The 26,089-nt window shown below is 50.9% G+C and overlaps 3 protein-coding genes across 6 annotated transcripts in view; 1 reads left to right on the top strand and 2 right to left on the bottom strand.

Moving 5' to 3' along the window:
* Positions 1 to 26,089, bottom strand: part of LOC131205483 (protein yippee-like) — a 74,754-nt gene that overhangs the window by 13,541 nt on the left and 35,124 nt on the right. The gene's annotated exons all lie outside the window — the stretch shown is intronic.
* Positions 9,498 to 11,535, top strand: LOC131205481 (UDP-glycosyltransferase UGT5-like). The gene is made up of 3 exons (XM_058197590.1): positions 9,498 to 9,756; positions 9,820 to 10,237; positions 10,300 to 11,535. The coding sequence occupies exons 1-3, from the start codon at positions 9,498 to 9,500 to the stop codon at positions 11,183 to 11,185; spliced, it is 1,563 nt and encodes a 520-aa protein (XP_058053573.1). The 3' UTR covers positions 11,186 to 11,535.
* Positions 18,455 to 19,734, bottom strand: LOC131205482 (ras-related protein Rab-23). Its single transcript, XM_058197591.1, has one exon. It carries the CDS (start codon positions 19,553 to 19,555, stop codon positions 18,884 to 18,886), a length of 672 nt encoding a protein of 223 aa, XP_058053574.1. The 5' UTR covers positions 19,556 to 19,734; the 3' UTR covers positions 18,455 to 18,883.

Here is a 26,089-nt window from a genome sequence, read left to right as displayed (position 1 = left end):
TTGTTGGAAAATTTGTTGTAATAAATAAACAATAATAAAAATTGTAAATAATGCCTCCATAATGCCTCTCTTGTAGAAGGCTTAGTCGTTATAGGCGAAAATCTCGAACAATCTTTTTTCATAATCCTTTTTTGATCTCGGGTTTTTATCACTCAGGAAATTTTGTAATGCGCGAAAAAGGTGTCATTCGCTTGCTGCAAGGTTCAGACTATACGGTGAATGCATTAAAACTTCCCAACCAAGCTCCCGGACTTTTTAGTGTTAAAACTGATTGATAGTTAATGTTTAGCTCCTGGTCGATGCTCTGATTACCAACATGCCGATCAACTTTGATTATTTCTGTGATTTTATCTACATTTTCGTTGACGTGTCTGTCTGTGCGAGGTGCATCTTTAATGTCGAAATTTCACCTAGCCAGCTGTTAGAGTATCGGCATCATAAACATCATGCAAAATTTCAGCTCCCTAGCTTGAATTTTCGCCTTTTTCAAAGAAAAACTGTGAAATGTACCAAGTTTTCTCTTAGTTAACCTCCATTGTTAACACCCTGTAACTCACAAACGAATGGAACAGATATTAAACAGTAAAAGCATTTTTTTAAATGTAAAGTATCAGCTTTAAAACGAGCCTAAACTTGAAACTGTACGATCGATACTTCACGAAATATCGATCACTAAAAATCCATCTACCCAGAAAATAATGGATTTCTTTTTCCCCAACCTAATATTTGAGGTAAAAGATTTGATAATGGTAAACGATAAACGATACATAAGAGAATTTAATAATAGGTGCTACACATTGAGCAGCATAGTTGTGTGGCCATTCTAGTAACACCTGGCACTGCTTTTTCTCGCCAACCTGCCTTCGATTTCCCACGCGACTTTTTCTTTCGCTTTTCAAACACCCCAATTACAACCGCGCGCGATGGCCAACGGCGTAACGGACTTGCTCTTCCTTCAAGAAACGGTCGCGCGTCTTTAAGTGGCCTGTTCGAAGGGTGTCACTCGGAAGCTCGGACACAAAAAATGCCACCAGCGCCGAGGGTTTGTGTTTACAAAACAAACGCGAGCATGTTATTTTTGGGACAACAATTTTGGGAGGGCTCTTCTCCTCGCCAACGGCCCACTCTCTCTCTGTTTGTGTTTATGTTTACATTTGTCTGTGATTGTCGCCCTTTTCCCTTGGTTTTGCGTTTAATTCGCGTACTCGCGCGGCCCCGCGCAGAACGCTGATCCACTTTCGGTCGCGGCGCGTGGCTTTTAATTACTTTTAGGGGTTTTCCGGCTCCACTTACGGGGCTTCCGGATTTGGGTGGCTAGGATTATCATATCAGGGCTCTTTTCGGTCTTCCCACTCGATCGGCCACCGCCGACGACGTAATTAGCTGCCTTATCGTTGTTTTTCACCAAATTAACCTCCGCCAAGACATTTTTGCTCCCGAGTCCAGGGACTGTCTAATCAAACGCGAAGACACCCAAAGTGCGTTGGCGCGGCACTCGTTATTAATTTGGTTAATTTGTCCAACTTTCGCTTTGCCCGCCCAAAAGACGGAAGCCACAAAGTAACTCTCTCGCTCTCACTGTCTCCTGCTGTCAGTCGGTCGGGGTCCACATCATTCCGCTGCTGCTTCGGTGGTTGGCGGATTTTATTCTATTTTTGGTCACTTTTGGCCATCGCTTCCGCCTGCATATGGCGCGGCGAAATTCTGTGCCCACCACTAACGAGGCAAGATTCAATTTGGATGGGAAATTATAAATATACACGTGACAGGGCCCGGCTCGGCCACTACTAGGGAAATACTTATGTAATGCTCGGTTCGGGTGACTCCCTGCCGTCGACGACCTTTAGAAGCTTCAGAGAAGAGAGAAAAAAGTAAACCAAATTCCCTTTCTAATAATACCTTAGCAACTTATTTTTGGGTTTCAACAAAAAAAAAACAAACTCATCGATTCGGACATTTTGTCAGTACGTTTATTGTGGTTCGTTTTCTAAGGCCCCTCTCGGGCTCAGAACGGAGTAATGATTACGCCTTTTGAAGGTCTAACTGCTAAGTGCGCTACCCCATTTATGTACCCCCGCGCGAACGGAATAATTGGAATTCCCTCCGCTAGGCGGCGATGTTTTAACCTGCTCGAATGTAGTAATTAAACTCATCGCTTTAAACTCCCACGAGAACGTTCAGTGCGCCGTGCCGTTCGCACGCGAAGAATAGTTTTGCAATAATGTTGTTTCGGCGCGGCGTGAAGCTAAAAGTTGCGCTTGTGGAGAGTTCATCGAGCCTTCGGTTGGCGTGTCTCACGTTTAATCAAAATTCGTCTTGAAAATTGTGACAAAATAATGGCGAAACGGCGATCCATTAGTGGGCGAATTAAAGGCGTCAACTGAGAACGGTCACCGTCGATCGTCGATTCACCAAGCAAAGAGCGTACCCCGTTTACGCCATTATCAGAGCAAACGAAACACCGGCTCTCCACTGTTGATGCTGAATTTATGAAATTTTTGGTTAATTTAGCAAATAGCGGCAGCCTTCTGTCAGCGATCTAACAAGACGCTAGCTTGAGGGAAAGACCCGATCGTTTAGATTTTGCTGCTGCTGAATTTTTTTGTCTTCCTTTCCATACGCAGCAGATGGGTTCCACGAGGTTCTGCGAAAAGCCCCGTTCGGGTTTTGGTATTTTCCAATTAGTTTCCCAAACCACAAACAACAGCAGCAGCAACAGCAGCAACACCACCGACCACAGCGTTCGTGGGAATAAACATTTTGACCGAGAAAAGGCCCACGTCAGTTAGCATTCTTCTGGTCAAACAACTGACCGATAGAGCGCAAACCGCGCGGCCGCCAATTATCACCTTCCGTCCTCCCCGGGCCGAGGGCCGTTTATGTGTGGTTAACTCTCCCCCCCGCATGATGAGGCTCCACTTTTTATTCTTTCTTATAAATCCTACATGCAAAACGGTCGCGGTAAAGCGGAAAATAATTGATAGTTTGAATTATTTCTCACCACTCACTCGCTTACAACGAACGATCGATGAATGAATATTTCTGGCGCAACGCGAGCAGAATGTTTAAAGCACAAAAGCCCTTCTTGGTGCCGCCACTAAGAAAGGAAGCATAATTATGGGCTTTGCTCCCTCCTCACCAAACGTTTGTCGCCGAGCAACGCCCGCAGAAGTTCCGGAATTTTGTGGTCTACAACATCTCTGGTGACACATTTTTAGTGGCCAGAAAGCTCCAAATTAGTGCCGACACACCTAACGACGGTTGGCATCGTGTCGGTTGCTGCAGAAAACAGAAGACCGGTAAGGAGAAAGCGGATCCTCGTCCTCGTTCGATGTGGTTTGCGTTTGGTTTACGTTTTGCGGTTACGACGGCTGCAGCCGTTTCTAGCTAAAACCCAAAGTCCGGCCTTCGGAACGGAACACGGCCCCGAAGGACCGTGATTTGCATCCAAATAAAGTTGGACACCCCAACTGAGGTCTGCTGAGAAATTAAACTCGCTTCTCTCGTGCTGCTCGACTGCGATGCTCTCGGACTCGGAGATAGCGGCTCCATCCGGCTGCAACATTAAATGGCGACCAACCCGGACGGACCGGTGTGTGGTGAGTGGAGAAAAAAAAAACATAACCTCGCACCATTAAAAGGTTATCCACGGGATTGGGCAACATGTAAACACGTACGATTTAATTTTAGAACACCGTGCGCGCCACAACATAAACCTGCACACCCGGGAAACGTGTTGGGCAAGGTTCTACCGCGCGCCCGGATAGGGAAGAAATCGTCGGGACCGCCAGGCTCAAAGTGGGTCCCCTTGGCCAAAACGCGCTGTGGCGCTCCCACTCTTTATTGCTCAACATTCGGGCCGCACCGGGTCAGGAGTGTAGTTTGTGGTTTATGTTGCAACAGCGCGCCCCCGCTTCGATCTCGATCTGGTTTCGTGCTTCGATCGGTAGAGAGGGCGGAAGTGTAAAATTAGGGCACACATGAAGGGCAGGCCCCGTAGACCGGTCGAAGACCGGAGCCGAGTGGGCGGTTTGAAAATGTTTCGTGGAGCATTTTAGTTTAAAAAACCCGAAGCCAAACAATCGAACATCTTTCCGACCGCTTACCATAAAGATAATGGGCCGCCACTTAACAGTATCACCCAGCAAACCGTATAACGTTTTAAATCTCCCACCGCACGCTGCGAGATATATTTTATGCTAATGAAGACGTCAGCACCAAACCCGTCTTTTGCTCGCCCTCGGCCGACCGCGGTTACGCAAAGCTCACGGCACGGGGTCACCACCGCCGAAGCCACTGGAAATTGAGCAACACTGTAGCCGGATAGAAAAGAAAAGTTAAACTAGGAGCTCCCCTGCGCCCAGCCAGATAACCGCTGCCACGAAATGCAAATGCACGACGACGTGGGCTTCGATCGGTGTTTTAAATAAATCCTTCTAATCGCGTGTCGGTGCTGTGGCCCAATTTCCATCCAAAACCCCAATCTAGACCAAACGGCGGCACGGCGACGGGTTCTTGGTTCTAACCCTTCCGAAGCTTGACGGCAGCGCAATCGATCGAGTGAAGGGCCCCGTGGCCGAACCACGTTAGATACTTGCACTTTCGTTGGCCAGCTTCAAATTAGAGTGTGGCCCGTGGGTCTTGCACCATATAAAGTGAATGCCTAGGTTTTTCGGAACCGGTTCTCGTTTGCGATGGGGTTCCCACCGGGGGGTTTGCTGGACAGTCCCTTTCGGAGAGCTAGACGTGCCACGGAGTGGCCGAGAGACTGGTACGTCTTTCGAAAAGGGGTCCGACTGCGCGACGTTCGATTCAGAACGTTCAAGAACGTGTAAAAGACCATCGCTCTCTCCAGCTAATAATAAACCCCGTCAAGCAGCTTTCCAGCTAAGAGTTTAGATCTTTGTGACGTCATAACTCCAACCGTCTTAGTTCGAGTCGTTCTTGAAGCGCCTAACGTAATTATAAGTACTATCCTCGCACTTTGATCGCCAACACTGATCGTCACGACCGCACGCCACGTTCGTCTGCGTTTGATACGCAAATCTTCGGTCCAAAGGCTAGGTTTTCACTGTGTTCCATTCATCCCCCGGGGGCGCCCCGATTTAGTAGTGTGGCCTTGTTGCGCGCACGCACGCCAGCAGCTGGAATACCGCCCACCTCCGAAACTTCGAAGGCGAGACCTACGCCCCGGGAATTAACGACCACGTTACCACGTTCTCCGTCGTCCTCTCCAAGACTGCCGCCACCGAGAACCGTGGATCTAACGGCGTGGATCATAAAACGGTCTGTAACGCTCTCTCGTGCGCGTAGAGTGTAGCTTGGTGGTTGGTGTCTGGAATTATAAAATTAATGTTCCGAAGCCCGGGGGGACGTACGTGCGTATAATTGCGTGTTGACGGCGTGGGGAAAATACGCCACGCAAATCGAATAGAACCAACGCGCCAACCAACGACGAGCTTCTTAATCTCTTACACCGGATGTTGATTGATGATGAGGCTACGTTTTTACGCCACCCTCTCTGGGGGGAGGAAAATGTTGATTGATCACGTGCCGCGCAGCATAAATATTGGCGACACCCGCCCGGCAGGAGCCTTCAAGAAGGTGCCTAAAGGTTGTGGCACAAATTTTAAAACGTTTAACGCGGTGGCGGCGGCGTTTTAATTACGGGCAACTCATCTCCAGAAGCACAACACGCTTCGACCAAAGAAATCGTAGAATATTTTCTTAAAGGATAACACTCTACTCCCTGGGACATGGCCACACGGGGAAATCATCACGGAAACAGTTAAGCCCTCGACGAGGACGACGAAGCAATGAAAGAATAATGACGACAATCCAGGGGCCGAAAAATCGAAGGGGTTAAGACATTATCATAGCGCGTGACCTTTTCCCTCAAAACAAGAGAACCCCATAGACTTCACCTTCCAGTTTGCAAAACACGTCGGCAAACAACTACGGGACAGCAGCGTTAATCTGTTTTCGGGCCAGAAATTAGATCGCAGCTTAAGCGGACTGCGAGCTATGAGAGCCGTTCCCTCATTAACGGGATAGTCCCCTCTGTTTGGTTTTGGCCCACCAAACACACCATCCAACGGTTGCGCCCCTCAAGGGAACGCGGCCTAAAAGAAGCGAAAGAACGGAGGATCTTCTTGGCGAGAACCCGTAGAACTCGATCGAGAAACAAGCTGTTTATTGTTCGAAAATTGATTGGAATTTTTAATTTTATAGCTCGCCGCGGGTCGTCGGATCCGTTACGTGCCGTGCCACGCGCGTACAGCAGTCAATTTAATGTCGGGTAAACTCCGTTGCCTCCCAAGCCCCACCCCGCCGGGGGCTTTACGTGGCGTACAGTGACCGGGCACCGGATATGTTCCCAATCCCGTTAGTGAGTTCGGGAAGATATCGAAGGGTTTGGACTGCGGGTAATCAATACCGGCGTAGCGGCCAAAAATCAACCAGATTTTGTTCCGCAACCGTGACCGCTTTTTGGCGCTTTGTGGTAATGTCAATCAAAATGACGGTTCGAAGCGGTTGAAAACGTAATCTGACAGTTGGCGATAGTATGGATCAAAGTAGGCGGCTGCAGCGGAGAACGGGAAATGCATAGCAGCTGACACGCCGAACAAGAAAAAAGAAAAATGCTGTTTCCATGCCGTTGTAAAAGAATCCCACTTAGCAGCATAATGTAAGGAAATTGAATGTATTTTATCAATTAATAAACAAAAGCACCGGCGGCAGGATGGTTGTTGCAAACTAGCATACCGCCGGTTATTATTGCGTGCCAGGAAACAATCACTAGAAACTTTCCCTTCCATGTATAGAGTGCTGCACTTGCGCCACGCCAGAACAGGACGAAGCTCATGGTTATCTAATTTTATCAAGTCTACAGACGGCCCCACCGATATGAGCCACCGAGAAACCGGAGCCACAAAACATCAGCTCGTTCCACTTCTTTCCACAACAATTTGACGAACAACCCGACCGACCAACCGACGGTCGACAAAGGACACCTCAAAAGTGCATCACGTAATCCAATTATGCGTGGAAAACCCCCGTTTTCCACCGACGGGGGGGACGGGATTTTCCCGGTAATGACATTCCACGTCACAGAGAGCGGTACCGCGGCCCGAACCGGGCATAATTTAAATGTTGTGAAAAGTTTCATCTTCATCGGTCTGCCGGTTTCAACAGAGAGCCGGGACAGTGCAGCCAGGACTTCCGCGTGGTTGGCGCCACAAATAACTACGCTCCAGTCTACCTTTGAACTTACCGACCCCAGCCGATCATTGAAATCGAAACCGAAATTAAAGCAGTTGCGGAAGGTGTTGTAGTGTCCAGGTCATGGACCCAAGGGGATGATGTGTAACACATCGTTCAAAAAGTCCCGGGACTAACATAGAGATGGCGCTAATAATGCCATTTATATACTAAGGTTCAGAAGTACCAACCTTCAGATGAGGTTTGTCAAAATTTGACGTAATTCGAAACATAACCAAGAAAGCTATAGTGGTTAAAATGACGCTACTTTTGCAATCGTGAAAAAAAAAATGGACCAAAACGAGTTTTGTGAGTTGATAGAACATTGTTTTCTAATGGGAAAAAGCACTGTTCAAGCTCAGCAATGGCTTGAAAAACGTTATCTGAACTCTACTCCGTCGAAAACAACCATTCGTCGGTGGTATGCTGACTTGAAAAAAGGTCGTGCTGATACAAATGATGCGGAACGTTCGGGTCGGCCAAATGAGGCAGTAACTCCCGAAAACACCAAGAAAGCATTGAAAATCGTGATGGATGACCGCAAAATGAAAGTGCGCGAGATAGCTAAGATGTTGAACATATCAACTGGTAGTTCATTTACTATTTTGCACAAAAATTGGCTATAAAAAAGGTTTTTTTCAAATGGGTGCCGCGTTTGCTCACAATGGAAGAAACGATCACAAACCAAAACGATGACCAAATTCAACGAATTAGGCTTCCAACGTCCTTCTCATCCTCCGTACTCGCCGGATCTTGCCCCCAGCGACTACTGGCTCTTTACAGATCTCTAAAAGATGCTCCGGGAAAAAAGATAGGGCTCTTATGAGGTGGTGATCGCTGCTATTGAGGCTCATTTTGAGTCAAAAAACAAATCGTTCTATGATGTTTTCTTTGTTAGTCCCGGGAGTTTTTGAGCGATGTGTTAAGTTGCACACCCGACACGTGGCGCTTCCTCAAAGGATGCCCTTAACTCGCTGCCATTGCGTCAAAACATTTACACAGAATAAAAGGGCCCATAAAGGACTCGCTCGCACTTTCAACGCAGCGAATGATTTTGGTGCGTTTGATTTTGGACCGCTGGGTTACGGGGCAGAATATATGTAAACGGAGTACCCAACTTGAATCGGTAACCCTCTCACGTACCGAGCTTCTGCGTCGTGTGCTCCGCGGTCTGATGAACTCCCATATCGCTCGTTTTGCATAGACTATTTGCCTGCGAATGGACCACTTATGGTTGGATGATGCTCGGAAGCATGTGCCACGAGAGCCCGCGTGTAATCGAATGCGTGATGCGCACAGTGTTTGCGTAGCTTTAGGGAAATGGCGCAACAAAACCAACCACCGTGTGTAGAAAAAGGATATGCGAACCAGTGGCGGCACCAAATCTGTCTCCGAGATTGACGTGAAATCGATATTGCAGACACGCTCGGCCCTCGAGGCACGGGACAGATTATTCAAAACAGGGTACTGCGCCTATTGATGCTCGATCGACCGGCACGATGCTGCTGGCGGAAACGGTGCTGCTCTTTATGTTTGGTTGTTGATTCAATTTGGCGCTGGCACCATCATACATCGCCGGGACCCCACACATTAAGGTAAAATTATTTACCAGCCCCAAAACCCAGTTGTAATCGACACCAGTTGCTGCTTCTGCCGAAGGTCGTGGCAAATGATTCGGCATCTTTTCCAATAACCTAGTTACCGGGGTGCGCTCGGTTCAAGCCCCTCGAGACGATATGCTCGAATCAGCTGTGAACCTTCGGCTTCTCCGACACTTCCTGAACGCGGCGATAAGATTACTGCCGTCAGCCGGCACCACGATAAGCGCCGGTGAATGACAGGCCGATATGAATGATCGCGACCACCAACACTTTGATGCATTTTGTGGGAACATTTGTTCAACTGCAAAACGAATTTTAGACCAGTTTAACAGGCTCCGTTACACAGTATGCAGGAACTATGACTTGTTAATTATACACAGCACCCGCTGGTTATGAAATAACCTGCTGCCTCATCGTCCGGCACCCACACAGAGCGAATCCTCTCTGAAGTGGCCTCTCATTACCCCTTATCATATTGACGCAAACCGGACCACAGTCCTGTCTATAAAACAGATCCACAAGCTGTTCCGAAGCATCAGTAACCACATTGCGAACCATTGGCCCGGACATCGTAGAACATTCCGCGTGTGTGTGATTTGTGTGCGGCAATTACAGTGATTTGCCCCGTGCCGCGATATGATGACCTGTGGCGCCAGTGTGATCTGGGTGGTGCTGGTGCTGCTGGGGAGTGCCGCCGATCCCGTGTTGGGCTATCGGATACTGGGCATCAACACTAGCCCCAGCCGGTCCCACGTGATCGTTCAGGATGCGCTGATGAAGGAACTGGCCCGGCGCGGCCATCATGTGACGATGGTTAGCCCCTACAAGGAGTCGGAACAGGTGCCCAACTATCGCAAGATTACGATGCCACACGTCATAGGCACGTGGGGAAAAGGTAGGTCCAAGTCTGGAAATACTGGATGTTTCATTACACGAGCTCTTCTCCTTAATCTCGTAGATTTCACTGCCAGCATGTTAAGCAACAACAACGTCCGATTCGGTATGATCAAATCGATCCCGATGCTGTTGCAACTCAGCGCAAGCTCCATCAACGAGACGGTGCGTTCGGCCGAGGTGCAGGATTTGCTGCGGGAACCGGAAGGATACGATGTGCTCATCACGGGACTGATGACTGATGCCGTGCTCGGGCTGGCCACGGATCTTGGCTGTCCAACGATTGTGATCTGTCCGAACGCTCCGATGGCCGTGGTGAACTCGATGGTCGGCAATCCGACACCGCTATCCCTGATACCCAACATGATGCTCGGCCTGTCCAGTCCGATGTCCTTCTGGCAACGGGTGCTCAACGTTTTCGGGTGGGTCGGGGAAGAAACAATGACTTTAGCGTGGAAGTACTACCAACGGGCGGCTTACAAGTGAGTTAGAGACGGACGGAGGCACGATGGTTCACCGGAATATAATCACTTCTCCCGAACAGCGATCTGTTCCCAGCGGACCGGTATCCGTCTTACGAGTCCGTTCGCCGCAACGTATCGCTAGTGTTCCTGAACCATCACTTCTCCAAGGGTGTTCCCCGACCGTACGTGCCAGCGATGATCGAAGTCGGTGGACTACAGATCAAGGACAAACCCTCGCCCCTGCCCACAGACGTGCGTCAGTTCATCGAGGAAGCCGAACACGGTGTCATTCTGTTCAGTCTCGGCACGAACCTGCTCAGTTCTTCGATGCCGCCGGAAAAGCTGGACGCCATCCTGGGAACTTTCCGGGCCCTCAAGCAGCGCGTGATCTGGAAGTGGAACTCACAGGACATGCCGCGCAAACCGGACAACGTGATGTTGCGCGAGTGGCTACCACAGGACGACATTCTGGCCCATCCCAACGTGCGGCTTTTCATCATGCACGGTGGGCTCGGTGGTATTGCGGAGGCCCTGTTCCACGCGGTCCCCCTTGTGGGCATTCCCATGTTCGGTGATCAACCGGGCAACTTGGAGAAAGTCGAACAGGAGGGCTGGGTTCGGGTCGTACAGTACGCGGAACTGACGGAGCAGACGCTCAGTGCTGCGGTACGCGAGGTGCTCGAAAATGGCCAGTACCGGGAGAACGTGCGGCGTCTGTCGCAGCTGTTCCGCGACCGGCCGCAGAGTGCGATGGACACGGCCGTCTACTGGACGGAGTACGTGATCCGGCACCGGGGAGCACCACACCTGCGCTACCCGGGGGTCGACATGAACTTCTGGCAACGCGCTTCGTTGGATGTGATCGCGTTTTTGGCCGTCACCGGGTATGCGCTCTGCAAGCTGATCTCGCTCGTGTGGCGAATTTGTTGTAGAGGCAGAGGTAAAAGTAAGCTCAAGAAGCACTAGGATCATCTACGCCGGGCGCCGAAAGTTGGGAATAATATTTAAATTGCGAATACCTTTCGTGTCGATCGAAATAATGATGTTTGCACTCAGCAGACCGGCCACGCGCGTAGGCCTGCGCCTTGTGTTTGCAGACATCAGTTCTCAATTATGACTCAATTACGTATTCAGCTTTCGTGGGCCAAGACCGTGGACCGTGTTGTGGCTATTCTTCATTTCGCGGTTGATTCGCGTCCTACGCTCACCCGGTAAGCACACAGCAGGTTAAAATTACCATGCGATTGCCAACCCATTTTGTGGCGACTCCCCGATGCCGCCGACTTAAGAATAGGCCCCGGAGCAGCCCCATGGAAACGCGGGGATGAAAAATAGCACCAGTAACCGGTTTGCCTAACGCGACGCCAACATCGCCGTTAAACTGATTCTCTCTCACGTCGCCGGCTAGGGCCGGCTTCAACAAAGTCGCACTTAAAATAGAAGGCAAATAGACGGAGAGAACCGTAGGAGGAGCATTGGTTTGAAACCCGCCCGAAAAAGACCCGAAAAGCCTTACACAACGCAAATCACCCCTATTAGTTTCGCCCCCAGGAAGAGATCTTATTCTCCAGCGAAATCCATCATCCATCGTGCCGGTGACGAGGACCAGTCCCGTGGGGGGCACACGCGCTTACAGCATACGAAATGATTTGTCAACATTCGGTCGTTTCGACCCGGAATAAATGGGGCCCTCCCGCTGGCCCTAAAAAACCTATCGAACGAACCTATAAAACGTGGCTGCTAATCCGGTTTCCGGAAGGCAATTGGGAAAAGATTGCGGTTGCTAGAGAAGATCAACTCAGGGCCGTCCCGTGGCCATTAACGAACCACCGTCGTTACGGCTGGTCAATTGAGGTCCTTTGTGTGCGCCGTGGGGTTAATGGCCACCAACACGCACACACTCCGGTCGAACACACATCCTTTAAATTGGGGAGACCATCGATCTGTCTGGAAGCGCCAATAGGCGTGGTTCGATGACCCGGGACACACGCCGCCATCGATCTATTTTGCTCTGCTGTAAAATTCGTTTTGACGTTTATGCAAAGCACGGCCACGCCACCCGATCGATTTGGAGATGCATATTTTATGCTGCCACCGTTTACGGCCATCTGGACCATTCCCCTGGACCACCCGAGACATTACCGGGATAATATTGGGTTGCGCCTGGTCGCGTGTCATTAGTGGGGCTTCCGTACGGAGAAAGTTTCCTTTCAAACGTCCACAGACATTGCAAACGACTTCTAACCACCTTCTGAAATCGTTATCCACAGCACGGGGGATGGATTGTAAAAAGTATGTTGGCAAAAGTAAAATCGCAGCCGGACCTCAAGACAGCTCCCCAATAAGTGGTCAGAAGAAGGATGATCAGTATGTGTATCGGCAGTGGATGCTTCTGGATAACTGGATTTCGGAGACAATGCTGCGACGGACCGATGCTGAAGCTGATTCGGGGCTAATTAAGTCAAACTGTCGACAAAAGTAGCTCCACCGATAGGTTAGGCCCCCCCGGCTTCCCCAACACCACTTACTTGTGACCCCGTTTTGCTTGAGGCCGAAGACGAAGAAGAGAGTTTCGATTGGGAGCCATAAAAATGGTATCAAACTTTACGACCCACAGGCACACAATCGAGAGGACTCGATTAGTGACGACGACTCCCCGAGACTGTAATTGTTTTCTGGACCGTCGGTCCATCTCGATGCCGTGGTTTTGGTGGACACCTTTCACACCTATAGCCGCCGGAGGCAGGACTTGGACGGGCGCTATTAAATGTTGCCGTAAACTGTGAGTTTCTTCCCCCTTTTGGCCGTGATCACCACCGGCCCGCCGTTGATTGACCTCCACCCGTGTCACAGCTTCACCACAAAACCCACCCGAACCCAAAATGCATTCGTTTTACTCGCGATTCTTACACCGATTTACTTGTTCGTCTCGGAGCCGCGCGCGCTTCGAAGGCGATTTAAAGTTTGAAGCAGCGCGTTACGATCGTTAATTTCGGCGACTGCGCAGCAAAGAACTTGCTGAAGCAGGGTGCTGAAGTTTTGATAAAAGCCACTGAACTCGCTCGCGGTGAGGGAATTCAGCGAACCGCGAAGAAAAGCCGGTGTCCGCATCCGTCGGACCTCATAAAATTGTCCGACCACGACCACGAGAGGTCGGAGATCCGTGGCTTGATCCAGAGACTACCGGATCCCCCTCCCTGGAGCGTCGATGATGGGGTGTGCCACCTGAAAGAATTGCGAATCGCGATTATACCGCTCCGCTCTGAGCCATCCGCCATTACCGCGAGGTGTCCGTCGGGAGTCGGGCTGGCTGGTTGATGTGCGCGCCCCCAGCCCGGTTTTGTTGGAGTTCTTTATGAATCATTGCGCGGTCACCGTGTCTTGGAGCCGTTATAATTCGGGGTTGCAGGCTTGGCCAGCACAAAATCTTAAGGCACGCCCTAAATCAAAACCGCGCCGAGCTGGACTTTATTACTGAGGGGCCTGCGTCTGCACCCACTCGGAAAGAAGGTGGCTCACGGATTTATTGGCGGTAATTTTATTATTTTTTCCACAACACTGTCGGCGAGGTATGGTTTTTTAATTTCCCGAGCACGGCATGATCGCTACCGCCACCGGGCAGGTCAAAACCGTGTACCGTTGGCACTCCGAACAAACAGGTTAGTACCCCACCACGATGGGTCCTGATTTCAGCCTGCGAAGTGCCGTAATTTTCACACCCTTTTCGCCGGGAAACACGCCAGAAACGCGCAGAGCTTGGTCTCCGGGAGGGGGGGACCACGACCAACAAATTAACTGTCCGAAGGACATGAGCCCATGGCAAGAACCAGGAATCATCCGCAAGCCGCGCGGCGCGGTGTTCTTCAATTTTATTCCCCATTTCTCTTCACATTTCGTCCGCGGCTGATCCACATTTTTATCCAGTCCCAAGTGTGCCCAAGTGTGTCCGGACACACTGGACCACGAACGCGCCCCCCATGGGTCGTGGATGGTTCGTGGCCAATCAAAACGATTTGTAACTGTCCGGGGTGCGCGCGACGCCAGGCTGACCGGGCCGACTTGAGGTGTAATCGAACAAGACTTGCAACGACGACGACGAAGACTTGAGTCCCGATGCAGTTTCGAGTGGAGCACAAACCGAGCGCGAGAGAGAGAGAGAGTGCGATCACGTTTTAAGAACCATCGACGGAGTAAGCGGAGCATCGACACGGACGAGATCACTGACCTCCCCCCGGATGATGATGGGGGGGCTCCAATTATAATGAACTTAAAAGGGAGAAGAAACAGCTAATCCTGCTGCAAGCTCCGTCCAGCTCTAAGCTGAGTAGTGGAGAGCATATAAATTCCATCGCGGCATCGCGAGGCAATAACATCGGATCGACACGTGTACCACCAAGGGTTAGGAAAAGAGGGTCCCGGGGGTCGATTGTCTTTTTCTAGGAATGCTAAATTGGTCCGCGAAGCAGCATAACGTAGGTATGCTGCGAAAAAAAACTGCTTTGCCTGTTCCGTATTGATGCACTAAACACACTCCAACATTAATCCGTGAGATTATAATCAGCGCGAATCAAGATTGCGGATGATGCTCCTTAACTGCGGCACAAGAATGCTTTTTTTCCCGGACTGGACGCAAACAAGTCAATCGCTGGCCTATAATCGGATAAGGATAGGGGAACAAAAAAGCATCCGTATTCCCTTCGCAACCCGAATCGAGGCCAACGGTACAGCGCCGTGCGCATAACGGTTGCCTCGGCAATCGAACAAAGTTAAGACCGTTACAAGGACCTCTCGCCGGAGAGGGTCTCCTTCTGTTCGATTGCCAATTGGAAATTGTGCTTGTGCTGTTGCATAATGGCACCCTGAAAAACAGACAAGGCGGGCTGGCCAATAATGTTTCACCAACACGACCTCCTCGAGGCTTGGAGAGCAAGAAATGAAGTACCGGGCCTTGTGCCGCGGAGGGATCGGAGAATGTTGGCACGAAATGAAATATGCAAGCCAATTTAAACGAGTGCGTACTGCCCCCTGATGTGGCCCTCTCCGAAGGTCATGTTCGACCTCCTTCGGCCCGCTAGTAATTGGGTATTGGGGCAGCGCTTTGTGCAGCGTGTTTTCTTCGTCTGCCTGCCAATGCCACACGATCGGCCACACACTCTTGTAAACGAGTTTCCTTCACCGCTTCAATCGGCTACCGATATCCAATATAAATGCATGTCGGCAAAACGCAACATAACGTTACGAGCAGCATTGCTGCTTCTAAAACATTTGCCAAAAACGGGAACCATTTTTTTTGTTGAATTAGCATCAGCAGCGTGTGCCTGTAATTTCATAAATAGACTATCGAAATAATATCGTTTAGCCCTCAGCGATAATTATGAAATTATGCAGTCTTTCGCTCTCTCTCTCTCCCCGAACGGTGCGCGGTGTAATGCTTAGAGCGTAATAAAACCCCATTTTGCACCATTTTGCGCGCGCGAAGCAACAAAAAGTTAATGGAAGAGCTCCAAAAAAATTCAACGAACCTCGGACCCCTTCAAACAACTCTAACCATCTCCCCCGGGGACGACTATCACTGGCCGCTGAACCACCGAAAACATAACGGGGCCAACAAACGTATGCACACGGGGAACGAGCGAAAAGGAGACTTCTTGCGGATCTCCGGTAAACTCGGCGGCCATCAGAGGGCGGAAAGATGCCATCCGCGGCGAGCGGTGTACGCCACTCAATTATGCATTCGTAATTAACGAAAGGAAACTTCACATCAACCCGGGCGCGGCAACGACGGTCATCGCCGATTATGCGCTGGCCGCGCCTGCCTCTCACAGCGAATTCCGGCGTTTGACGAGATTGGCGGCGGATGGCGGCCACTCCAAAATGGCCACTTTCCACAATTAGCGCGCCCCCGGCCGGGCCCGGGGTACACGATGTTAATTATTGGCATCCTCGCCACGCCACGCCACGGAAATGTCGCACCGACAGCGAAAGCCGCCGATCGCGGGATGGATGGTCGATCGTAAAATAGGGGCATAACGAGTGCTCAAGAGATTATTAAATGGCCGCCGCTGATTCTGTCGTTAGAATCCACCGTTTAACTTTCCACTCGATGCGGCACGGTGAGGATTATATCCGATGGCTTCTCACAGCCGCAGAGAGCATAAGTAACGCATGGATCGATCGCGCGGAGCGCAGCTAAAATGAAACGCACTGTCGGTGAAGCCACTGCACAGGGTGATTCCAAGAGAACCAATCAAAAATTATGATTGACGTTGGACGCGTCGACTCAATATCTTCGCCATTGGAACGCTCTTTCTGCTCAGCGATTCAATCAGAAGAGCAAATCGCATCACCGCACCAGCGAAGTCTTGAAGGTTCTTGAAGGCGTGCCCAGCCCAAACACCGAAGACCAGCAGTGGTCCCCACTCCGAGTCCGGCACACGATGGCGAAAGCTTGGACGGATTTCCGTTCAGCAGACAATTGCTGGCGGTGATGACGCCCCGTTCGGGGCATTTCCAGACTGCGCCGAGACGGCAGGCTCCAGCGAGGCGCGGCGCCAATAATCAGCATCGATGTACTCTCCCCGTTTTCACTCTTCAATGCCGCAAGCCCCGTCAGATGCTGGCACCGAGAGTGAAAAGGCGCGGCTCGATGCTAAATTCATTTTCCCCCCGTCGACCGGATACGGGCGCGGGTGGGGTGTTGATGTGAAAACTATCGTGAGCGAGTGAAACGCGAAGAAAATCGTGCGAATTCCGCCGGCCACATGGATGGGAACACACGCAGCGCCATTTGATGGAGAAAATGCTTCAACGAAATGTAGCGAGAGCGAGAAAGAGGAATGGCTCCAGCCCCGGGTGTTCCCTTTGGGGGAGAGTTTCCGCTGTGGTGGCAGGTGTTTGGGAAAAGCACTAAATTTTCCTCTACCCCCCACAGATCAACCCTCGGGAAACACATGATCGCACCTTCCCGAAGCCGGCATTCATTTCCCTTTCTGGCTGTCGGCGGCGTGTGTATCGGTCACTAATCAAAACGCAAACCTGGGGCGCTTTTCTGATCCACGCGGTGAATAAATTTTGGGACGGTTAGACGAGACGGATAGAAAGTGTGTGTCTGGGCGGCCGGCAAGCCGGTGAAGTTGGTGAAAGGTGCAAAAAAAAGCCCCCCCGAGGTGGTTCTCACGAACCACATCCTATTTTAGTTGGCTCCGAGACCCTACACCGAAATTTCACCCAACGAAGAAAGTTCGCGAGGCACAGAACACCTAACCTAATAAAAATGGGCAATAACCTATCGGACGGTAAAAACATAAAATAATCCTGAAACATAAAACATACTCACGGTTCCTGTTGGAATAAAAATCTGAAAGACTAAACAAAGAGAAACACCTGAAGCTAAAAAGATGGACAGCGAACCAACGGACGGCCTTTCTTTTTTTCAGCAACATTTCTTTCGCCCCATATTTCGCCTCGAACTGTCCCGTCCGCCCGCAGGACACACGGTGTAATTACTATCCTTATGATCCCGCCCGAATGAGCAGAGAACCCGTTAGAACATCAGCAGCTCCCGCCGGGGGCGAGAACTCATAACCTATCGTCCGGGGAATATGCAAAGGCTTAAAGCGTACCACGTTATGTTTCGTTCCATGCTCATTACTATGCTGTGGCCGTCGCGGGCGCGCTTTCGACACAACGGAGCAGAGGGTTAGAACCTCGCGACGACTCGCGTTGATTGACTCCTTAGCCCCCCGTCGAATTCCACAGCCCAACCATGCTGATGACTTCAGCTAATAACGTTAGCAGCTCCAGGGCTTCGGGACCGCCGAAAGCGATTCGTTACCACCGGGAAGAACCACAGCAGAAAGCAAACCAACCGGCCAAGATCACGAATTAAAGATCCACCGGGCACAAGTGATTAATCACTGACTATTGTTTTCCTCTCGATTCTCCACTAGTCTTTCATTAACAAACACTGCTGGCCCCGGGCCCCAGGTCCCGGTCATACCCTCCGTTCCGGTTTTTCACGAGAAACACCACTTTGGAGAACCCGTCTCATTTCGTCCCTTGTCGTCGCTTTTCTTTCACATCCCTTGGTTCGCACGGACCTCGCGGCAACCCAAAAACAACGGGCGTCAAATTCGTATAAATTATAATTATCCACTGCGATGATGATACGACCTCCTAACATTGACGAGGTTCGCCGTATTATTATTACTAGTTATTATTAACTACGGTTCCATCTGTGGTCTGCGTCATCTGTGCGCCTTCCCTCATCAACTGCCAATTTTTGAGCAATTGAAACTCTTCCTCTCGAAGACGGGGAAATGGGGAAAGCGCACGCTATACGTTCTTCGCTCTGTGTAAATGACGGTCCATTTCGGTCTGGTCTGGATTCTGGGTCTTTGTCCAAAAAGGTTGGTGGGAAACTATACATACATAAACATTGAACATCACCTAACTACAGTCTACGAACGAATATGCACAATATGTGGTGTGTCCGAAAGAAACGACGCATACGAGTGTTAGCCACAACGTGGACAACGGGGAGACGCAGAGCTCGGGGCGGTGAGTATTCAAGCGACAGTCTTGCAAAGGTGGCAGGTCTTACTATTACTAAGCTCTAAGTTAACAACAACGATCAACGATAACACGCACAGCCTGGGCCGGCCCTCAGAAGATCCCGCACCGCTTCTGCAGTGGCTTGCGCTTCACCGATGGCCTCGCCAGGGTGATCGTGTTGCTGGCGGCTTTCGACTGGAACGTCGGACTAAAGGCACTGATCGTCGGCTGGCTGATCGGGGCCGACTGGCTGTACTGTTGCTTCATCTGCTGGTGGCACTTGGTCGCCAGGTACCGGAACACGGTCGCTACGTTCACGTCCTCCTTCACCGACGTCCGGATCAGCCGGCAGCCGAGCGCGTGGGCCAGCGCTTCCGCCTCGTCGAACGACACCACGGCCTGATCCATCAGGTCGATCTTGTTCTGGACTAGCACGGTCGGTATCTCGCTGCACTCGTTCTCCACCTTCACCTTCCACTCGCGGATCGCCTCGAACGACGCCCGGTCCGTGGTGCTGAACGTGAGCACGCACGCCTGCGCCCCCCGATAGTACGCCTTCGTGATCGCGTCGAACTCCTCCTGGCCCGCCGTGTCCCACAGCATAATCCGGATGTCCTCCCCGTCGATCTCGATCTGTCGCTCGAGGAAGTCCACCCCGATCGTCTTCTTGTAGTCCTTCGTGTAGATGCCCTTGCAGTACCGCTGGACCATCGACGTTTTACCGACGCCTCCGTTCCCGACCACGATCACCTTCAGCGCTATCTCGAGCTCCTCCTCCAGCATTGTGTCGATTCCGTTGTGGTTGGGTTCGTTCGTACTATCGCCACACGCTAGCGATCGCCACGTGCGATCCTCGTAAGTTCCTCGTGGCGAGTTCCCTCCTGGTTAGAGTTAGAGTATCCTTTGCGGCACCTGAAGCGTGTCTCATAGCGCTACTCGATTACATTGTTGCCGGTGGAACGGTCCAGACAAAACCGGTTCGCGAAGATCGCGATCCTCGCGGGCAACGACCAAGCTGCTCTACACAGATATTAGCCACAAAGACATTACAACGCGCAAACACACCCACAGACACACAGAGACTAACACAGAAAGCAAAACAGGAAATGGGATGCGTAAATGAGGCGAGGTCTCTACACTCAAGTCGGTTGTGGAGAGCTTGTGGTGCCTCTAGTGTCTCTCTAGCGTTAAGATCGTCTTGTGCGTAACGTTCTGCCTGTGGGTCACAACAGCAAAGTCTAGCAGTCGTCTAGCCCTCTTCCGTACAACCTGCAAATTTTAAACACAACACAAATTATTCAATGCGCGCTCGGTGGTGAGGCTCTAGGTGGTGAGTAAACGTAGAAGTTGAAGAAGGTTTAGAAGATTTAGTATGTACACGATATTAGACTACTCTCTACGGCGGGATTAGAGGACACTACGGCAACGCGGCAAGCAATAACTCACAGTGTCTACCAGTCTATGTACAGAGGTTGTCGAAAACTAATCAATACTTTATGCGCGGCCGAGTGCTGCAGTCCTGTAATTTTCTTCTGTTTTCGCTCTTCTACGCTTCTTCGCCGAGCAACCGAACGGAAGGTTTTGATCAATCGCAAGCGGTAATCGTTGGCAGCATAAATAAAGAATCACTTCCCAGCTGCTTGCAGCTTTCGCACGGGCTCTTCTGCCTCTTTCAGGTGCAGCAATCGATGGAAAGACGACGGCAAAGGAGGTCCTATACTCGCCCAATCGTAGCCCGGGACCAACGGTCTAACGATGCATGAAACAAAACAACGGCTCACATAACATTTGCATATTATGTGGAAAAACAACTAAACGCCACTGAACGCCCAACGACACTCCGATCCGAGCCCCAGGGTGGCGTGCAAAGGGAGATGGTCACAGATTTATGGGTGTGGCAGTATTTTCTCAAACGATAAGCACAACCGATTTGAGTAGAATTTTAATGAAACACCCCTCTTTGGCTTTGGCGACACACAGGAATTATCCTGCGGACGGCTTCGAAGTGAACGCCCGTCGGTGATTACGAGCAGCGCGCCAGTAGACGGGAAAATTGATCGAAAGAATTGATTTGGCGGAATGCATAAATCATAAGCCGCTGACAGTGACTTTCTTCGCTGCCGCCGTCGAGCACAACACACGGCAGAGCGTGTAACAACGACCCTCGGGGTGTGTGCCATATGACATGCGGCCGTCCGCGCCCTCGGTGCTCGCACTCCATTTTCCGCCTCATCTCAGCAACCGCCGGATGGATGATTATAATGGCTGACTAACCACATTCCCGCACACCACATGTCGCACGCGCGCCCTCTAGCGGAGGGTTCCGTTTTGAAGAGTTTTGAATAAATTCCAACCACACAACCCGGGTAAGGGCAAGGAAGCCAAATTTGATTTGCTAATCTCGTGCCCCGAATGGCAAATTGTGCAATTAACCGCTTCCTGCGCCTGGAGCGCCTGCATCGCCGATGGACAACCGATCGCACCGCGGGTTACGGTCCCAGCCCCGTACAGGCTCTGCTAGGTTAAGGTACAAGCGACAGGCGACCGCTCGAGTGACGTAATCTTTTGTTCATAACGTTTCCGTATGTATTAAATTTTAATAAAACACTTTCTACTTTAAATACGTGAAAGGACAATGAGACAATAATTTTGCGCCTCCCCTCCGCTGGTTGACGCTGCATGACAGCTGTCAAAAGGGGATTTGAAAAACGGAAAGTGGACGTTAAAACTACGCTCTCTGGTGCGTTGGAAATTGGATAGCACATGGAGACGAGATAGCGCGTACGGCACAGGGACACGTCATCACCACCGGGTCGGGCACACCCATGAGACATCTGACGGTGTGCAGTTCTCACAGACGGCCCCCCAGCGTCCCAGTCGCCATGTACTTTCCCGTAGATCATCGCACCGACCAAGACGTACCATCCCGCCCAGCTGTAACTAACTGACGGCGGCGACGGTGGCCGCAGCAGCAGCATCATCAGCGTCAATCCCGTCCATCAAGACACCGGCGGCCGGGCACCGACGTCGTCGCTGTCGTCGCGAAATGGTTTTACGGTTTCTTCGCGGACGCCTGGGGTCTGGTTTCCGATGGAAAGGAAAATATACTACTTATCTTCTTCCACCGGGGAGCGGTCCCAACGCAAGACAAAGCGACGGGACGGGACACAAAGTGCTGCTCGAATTGGATGATTTTGTTTTCAACATTGTTTAGCATCGCCCCTACCCGGGACGAGGTGGGACAGAAGATGCATTGCGCATACGGGAGGGGGTTTCCCGGCAGCAAGTGCAGCAAGTCTGAGAAACACACGACACGGTTTTCGACAGCAAAAAAAACGGTCTTGAGAGCATGCAAACACCTTCCAGTCACGAAATGGCCCAAGGCGCCCAAGACCAAATTGGGGATCCCTAATTAAACTGCCTCCCAAGCCAGGCCACGATTGGCGCGGTGAAGACGATGTGAATCATATGCATCAAGTGTACCATTAAGTACGTGGCCCCTCGTACGAGATTATAATTTATTAGCTAAAAATGGGGAACCGTAATGAGACTGCGAGTCATAATTGGGTCGGCGCATTGCTCATTCACGGCAATAAAGTGGCGTATCGTAAGGCGTAACATTTATATGCAAAGCGGAACCGCATTTTCTTCTCAACAAACAAATAGAAATCATGTTTCAAATATAGCCAAATGACTTTACTAGAAAACTAATTAAATCTAAATATAAAGGACCCTTAGAACGGCTTACCGTGACCCCGTGGAGTCAGCGAATGGAAAATAAGTACCCGAAGATGGCGGCAGACTTCCGTCTGTGTGTTGTGTTGTTGCACATAAAAAGTAAAATCCTAACCCGACCCGGATGATTAATCGAAAAGAACGTTCCTTCATTCGTACGTCCCGGCGTTCTTCGGTTCCGAGTGCCATTTTCTCGAATTCTTCCGAGGATCCACGGACCAGTCCTTTGACGGCATCTTCGAGCGGCAAATTGCACCCAACCCAACACGGACCCCGGGAGACGATGCTCGCACCAATTGACGGTGCGCTGACTCCGCGACATCCGCCGGTGCTGTCAACATGACGGATGAAGTCAAGTTCAATGGCACTGCTCAAGGAAAGCCGCCGCCGCCGCCAGGGTGTGCTTCTTTTTCTGTGGGCAAAATTTTATCACTCGGCAGACACAACATACACTATTTCGGGCGCGAAGAAGTTCGCCGATTCCGGTTTTAGTCTTGGGGCTCCGGCGTAGAAAGATGCCCCCAATCGCGCCAACCGACGTCTCCCCGTTTGCATGATGGCGATAATGATCGTCGTTACCTTCCGAGAGATGGAATGCTGTGGGCCCTGGAGCACTGTGAGTGACGGACTCGCGCCATGTGGTATTATGCTGGCGTTAGGAACGGTCCACATGCCACACCGAAGGCTTTTGGTGGCCTGGTCGAAGCAAATCAACAGCCTCTCGGCAACGATCGTCTAAACCCGTGGCCGAGGTAAATGCCGATTTGTACGGAATGATAACGGAATGAACGATTATCGGAGTAGGTCACCAGCCATGCCACCCCGTCATGGAGGCTGTCCAATTTCGTCCAACAACTTAGTCTTGCGCCACATGTTTGCTCCACAGAGACAACAAAAGTTCTCTCGCGTTCATCACCATCGCGTAATGAAATTAGCTAAAAGGATTGCCCCAACAATTCGGTCCACCAGAATGTCGATCCGTCCGCCGTAATTCGACAGATTTGTTCACTTTGCTTTCGACACAAGTCGAGCAACATAAAATGCGGACTTCGTTTTCTTTTGGGCGCGCGATACTATTCGCTATTCGATCGAAATGCCCCGTGGGCCACCAACAAAAAGCATCGTGTAACGCATGTTATAATTTCATTTTCTTTTTGATTAAAATCGATCGCGGTTTCGTCACGGTTTTTCTGACCGACGGTTGCGTGCGAAATATTGCGCCCCGGTTCCTGCCGGCCAGAGATCGTGACGCAGGTTCGTGGACCGCGCAAGAGTGGCAAGGGAGAAAAACTGCAACGAATCCGTTCCCGGCAGCATCGTTTCTTCACCGTCTTTTCGTGTTCCCGTGGGCCACGTCCGTGGGGCCGGGGCTAAGAAACTTCCTCCCAAGGAAAACCTCCAGCAAGAGAATGGAAAAAGGAAGTTCGCATAGCGCGCGGTCGGGGTCCGCGCAGGGCCGGCAAAAGCCACCACACTACTAATTATCTTCCATTCGCAACGTGTTTTCGTCTCCCGAAAAACCCGAACGGCGAAACCAGAACGGTCAGATCCGCAAGTTTCTTGCACAAAGTTTCTGGAGAAACATTTCGACAACCTTCGTGTCGACGCCACGACCTCACTCTTTAAAACCGCCTCGAAGAAACCCATTCTTCGTGGTCCTGCTGCGCGTCGTGTCCGCGATTATTTTGCAACAGTTCGTGTACGCATCGCGGCCAGCAATTTCTGTGTCCCTCTCCTTTATGCTGCACGAACCATTATGCTGCCGCTGGCTGGGCGCCCGAATCAGCGAAACGCGATTACTACCGACCGAGAGACCTGTCTGCAGCCAGCCGGCGTGCTGCGAAAACTTTACTGCGTCAATCCGCCGGGACCCTGTCTGTCGATGGCTTCTGCAGACAGACGAAGAGTTGTCAAGTAATTCGATAGTGGAAATTTAATCCCCGACTCGGCGCGCCCCGGCGGACCTTTTACAGTTCGTAAATTGTATCGGAAAACAGATTGCAATCGCATGGACCGATCTCTCCGCTTCACAGTTCCGTTTGATGGAGGCGCGCCATTTAGTATTCAAATCAGACATCTGCGAGCGTAACAAATTATACCAACTTTTCGGTACGCGCTTCTCGTGTTCGGTTATTGGAAAATTCGAAGCCCACTCTAGTTGCCAGACCTCGCGGCTTCTGGAGATAACGGACAAGCGCTCGGTGCTTAATTGATCAGCATTATTACTGCAGAGCGCTGGGGGGAATGATAATGATGAGCTGAACGATGTTCACCCGGGCTATGATACAGGCCGTTCGAGCAACAAAGTTGTACGAACAATCGGCAAGGAAAGCCTTCGGGATCGGGCTTCGAATCAATCGGTCATGTAGTGGGAATGAACAACAATCGCAATCGCGGGTGCAGTAATGACCACCGTGACGTCTGAAGTGGATCGAGGCTCTGCTGCAAACGAGCTGAGCATGACCAAGCCCGCTTCACTCCTGCTGCTGCTGCTGCTGCTGCTCCACGACCGTCTTCACAGGTCGTGGACACTGGTGAGCAAACAAAACGACGCGAGACCGAGGAGATCGAGAACATCACCCTAATCATCTTCATTAACCGACAGCTTCTTCATTAATCATTCTGCCGAGCCAAAACCTACATTGTTGCTCGAGTCCTGAACGGCCTCCGAAACAAGTAGGGGAAGAAGCAGCTTGTTGAGTGCTCCAGAGATGAGAATCTCAAGCTCTCCTCACCCCGAGGGGCCATCGCTGGCTCATTAAACCCGGAATGGATTATGTTAAGCTATTCCTCGAATTCTTCAAATGCGCAGTATGCAGCCTTGCCCTCAAATCTGTTGATGCTATCGAAATACATTCATTGCCGGTGTGCAATTTGTTCGGCACATCGGTGCGAAAAGAGCTTCGCCATCAACGCTCCCCGATCGGGTCGCGATTCCGGCCAGAGAGAGGCCCCACAATTAATGAAGGAAGTTGTAAAGTGCACATCACACGACAGGAATTCGAAAAATTTCACAGAAACAAGGTTCGCTGCGGATGGAATTAGTCTTCCAGTTCCGGCACGGGGCCGGCTGGCGGGGCCGTTGATAAACACCTATAACCATGCTAATGAAGCATCCAGAGATACACTCATTAGCAAATGAATCATTTTCCCACACACGGTGGGAAGCGTAAGAGTTCATTTAGTTGTTGTTGAATTTTCGTCTCCAATTTTGAATGCCTCCTACAACACGACCACTATCGACACATCAGCAGCGCAGTCATTTGATGAAAGTTACGGCGGCCTCGGAGCGCCGATCGGTGTGGAAAACTTCCTCGTCTTAACGTATGGTCGGAAAAGCCCCGGGATCCGGACGCTTATCAAACGGCGCACAATGGAATGTGAAAGAAAGTTGAACGATTACATCTCGGGATTCGGCACGGCAGTCATCGATGTGGTGTGGTGGTGGAAGAAGCGCTCTCGCCAGAAACGTCTAAGCCTTTTTCGATTGTTTCATCTCGCCCCACCCGGAATGTTCAGGTCCACCTTCCCCCGCAGTAAGCTCGCAGTAATTGTGAGCCGAGTCAGTAATTGGGGTCTTAA

Source organism: Anopheles bellator, chromosome 1 (assembly GCF_943735745.2).
Source record: "Anopheles bellator chromosome 1, idAnoBellAS_SP24_06.2, whole genome shotgun sequence".
Lineage (NCBI taxonomy): Eukaryota > Metazoa > Arthropoda > Insecta > Diptera > Culicidae > Anopheles > Anopheles bellator.
The sequence above is the reverse complement of the archived record's forward strand: the minus strand, read 5'-3'. Positions and strand labels throughout refer to the sequence as shown.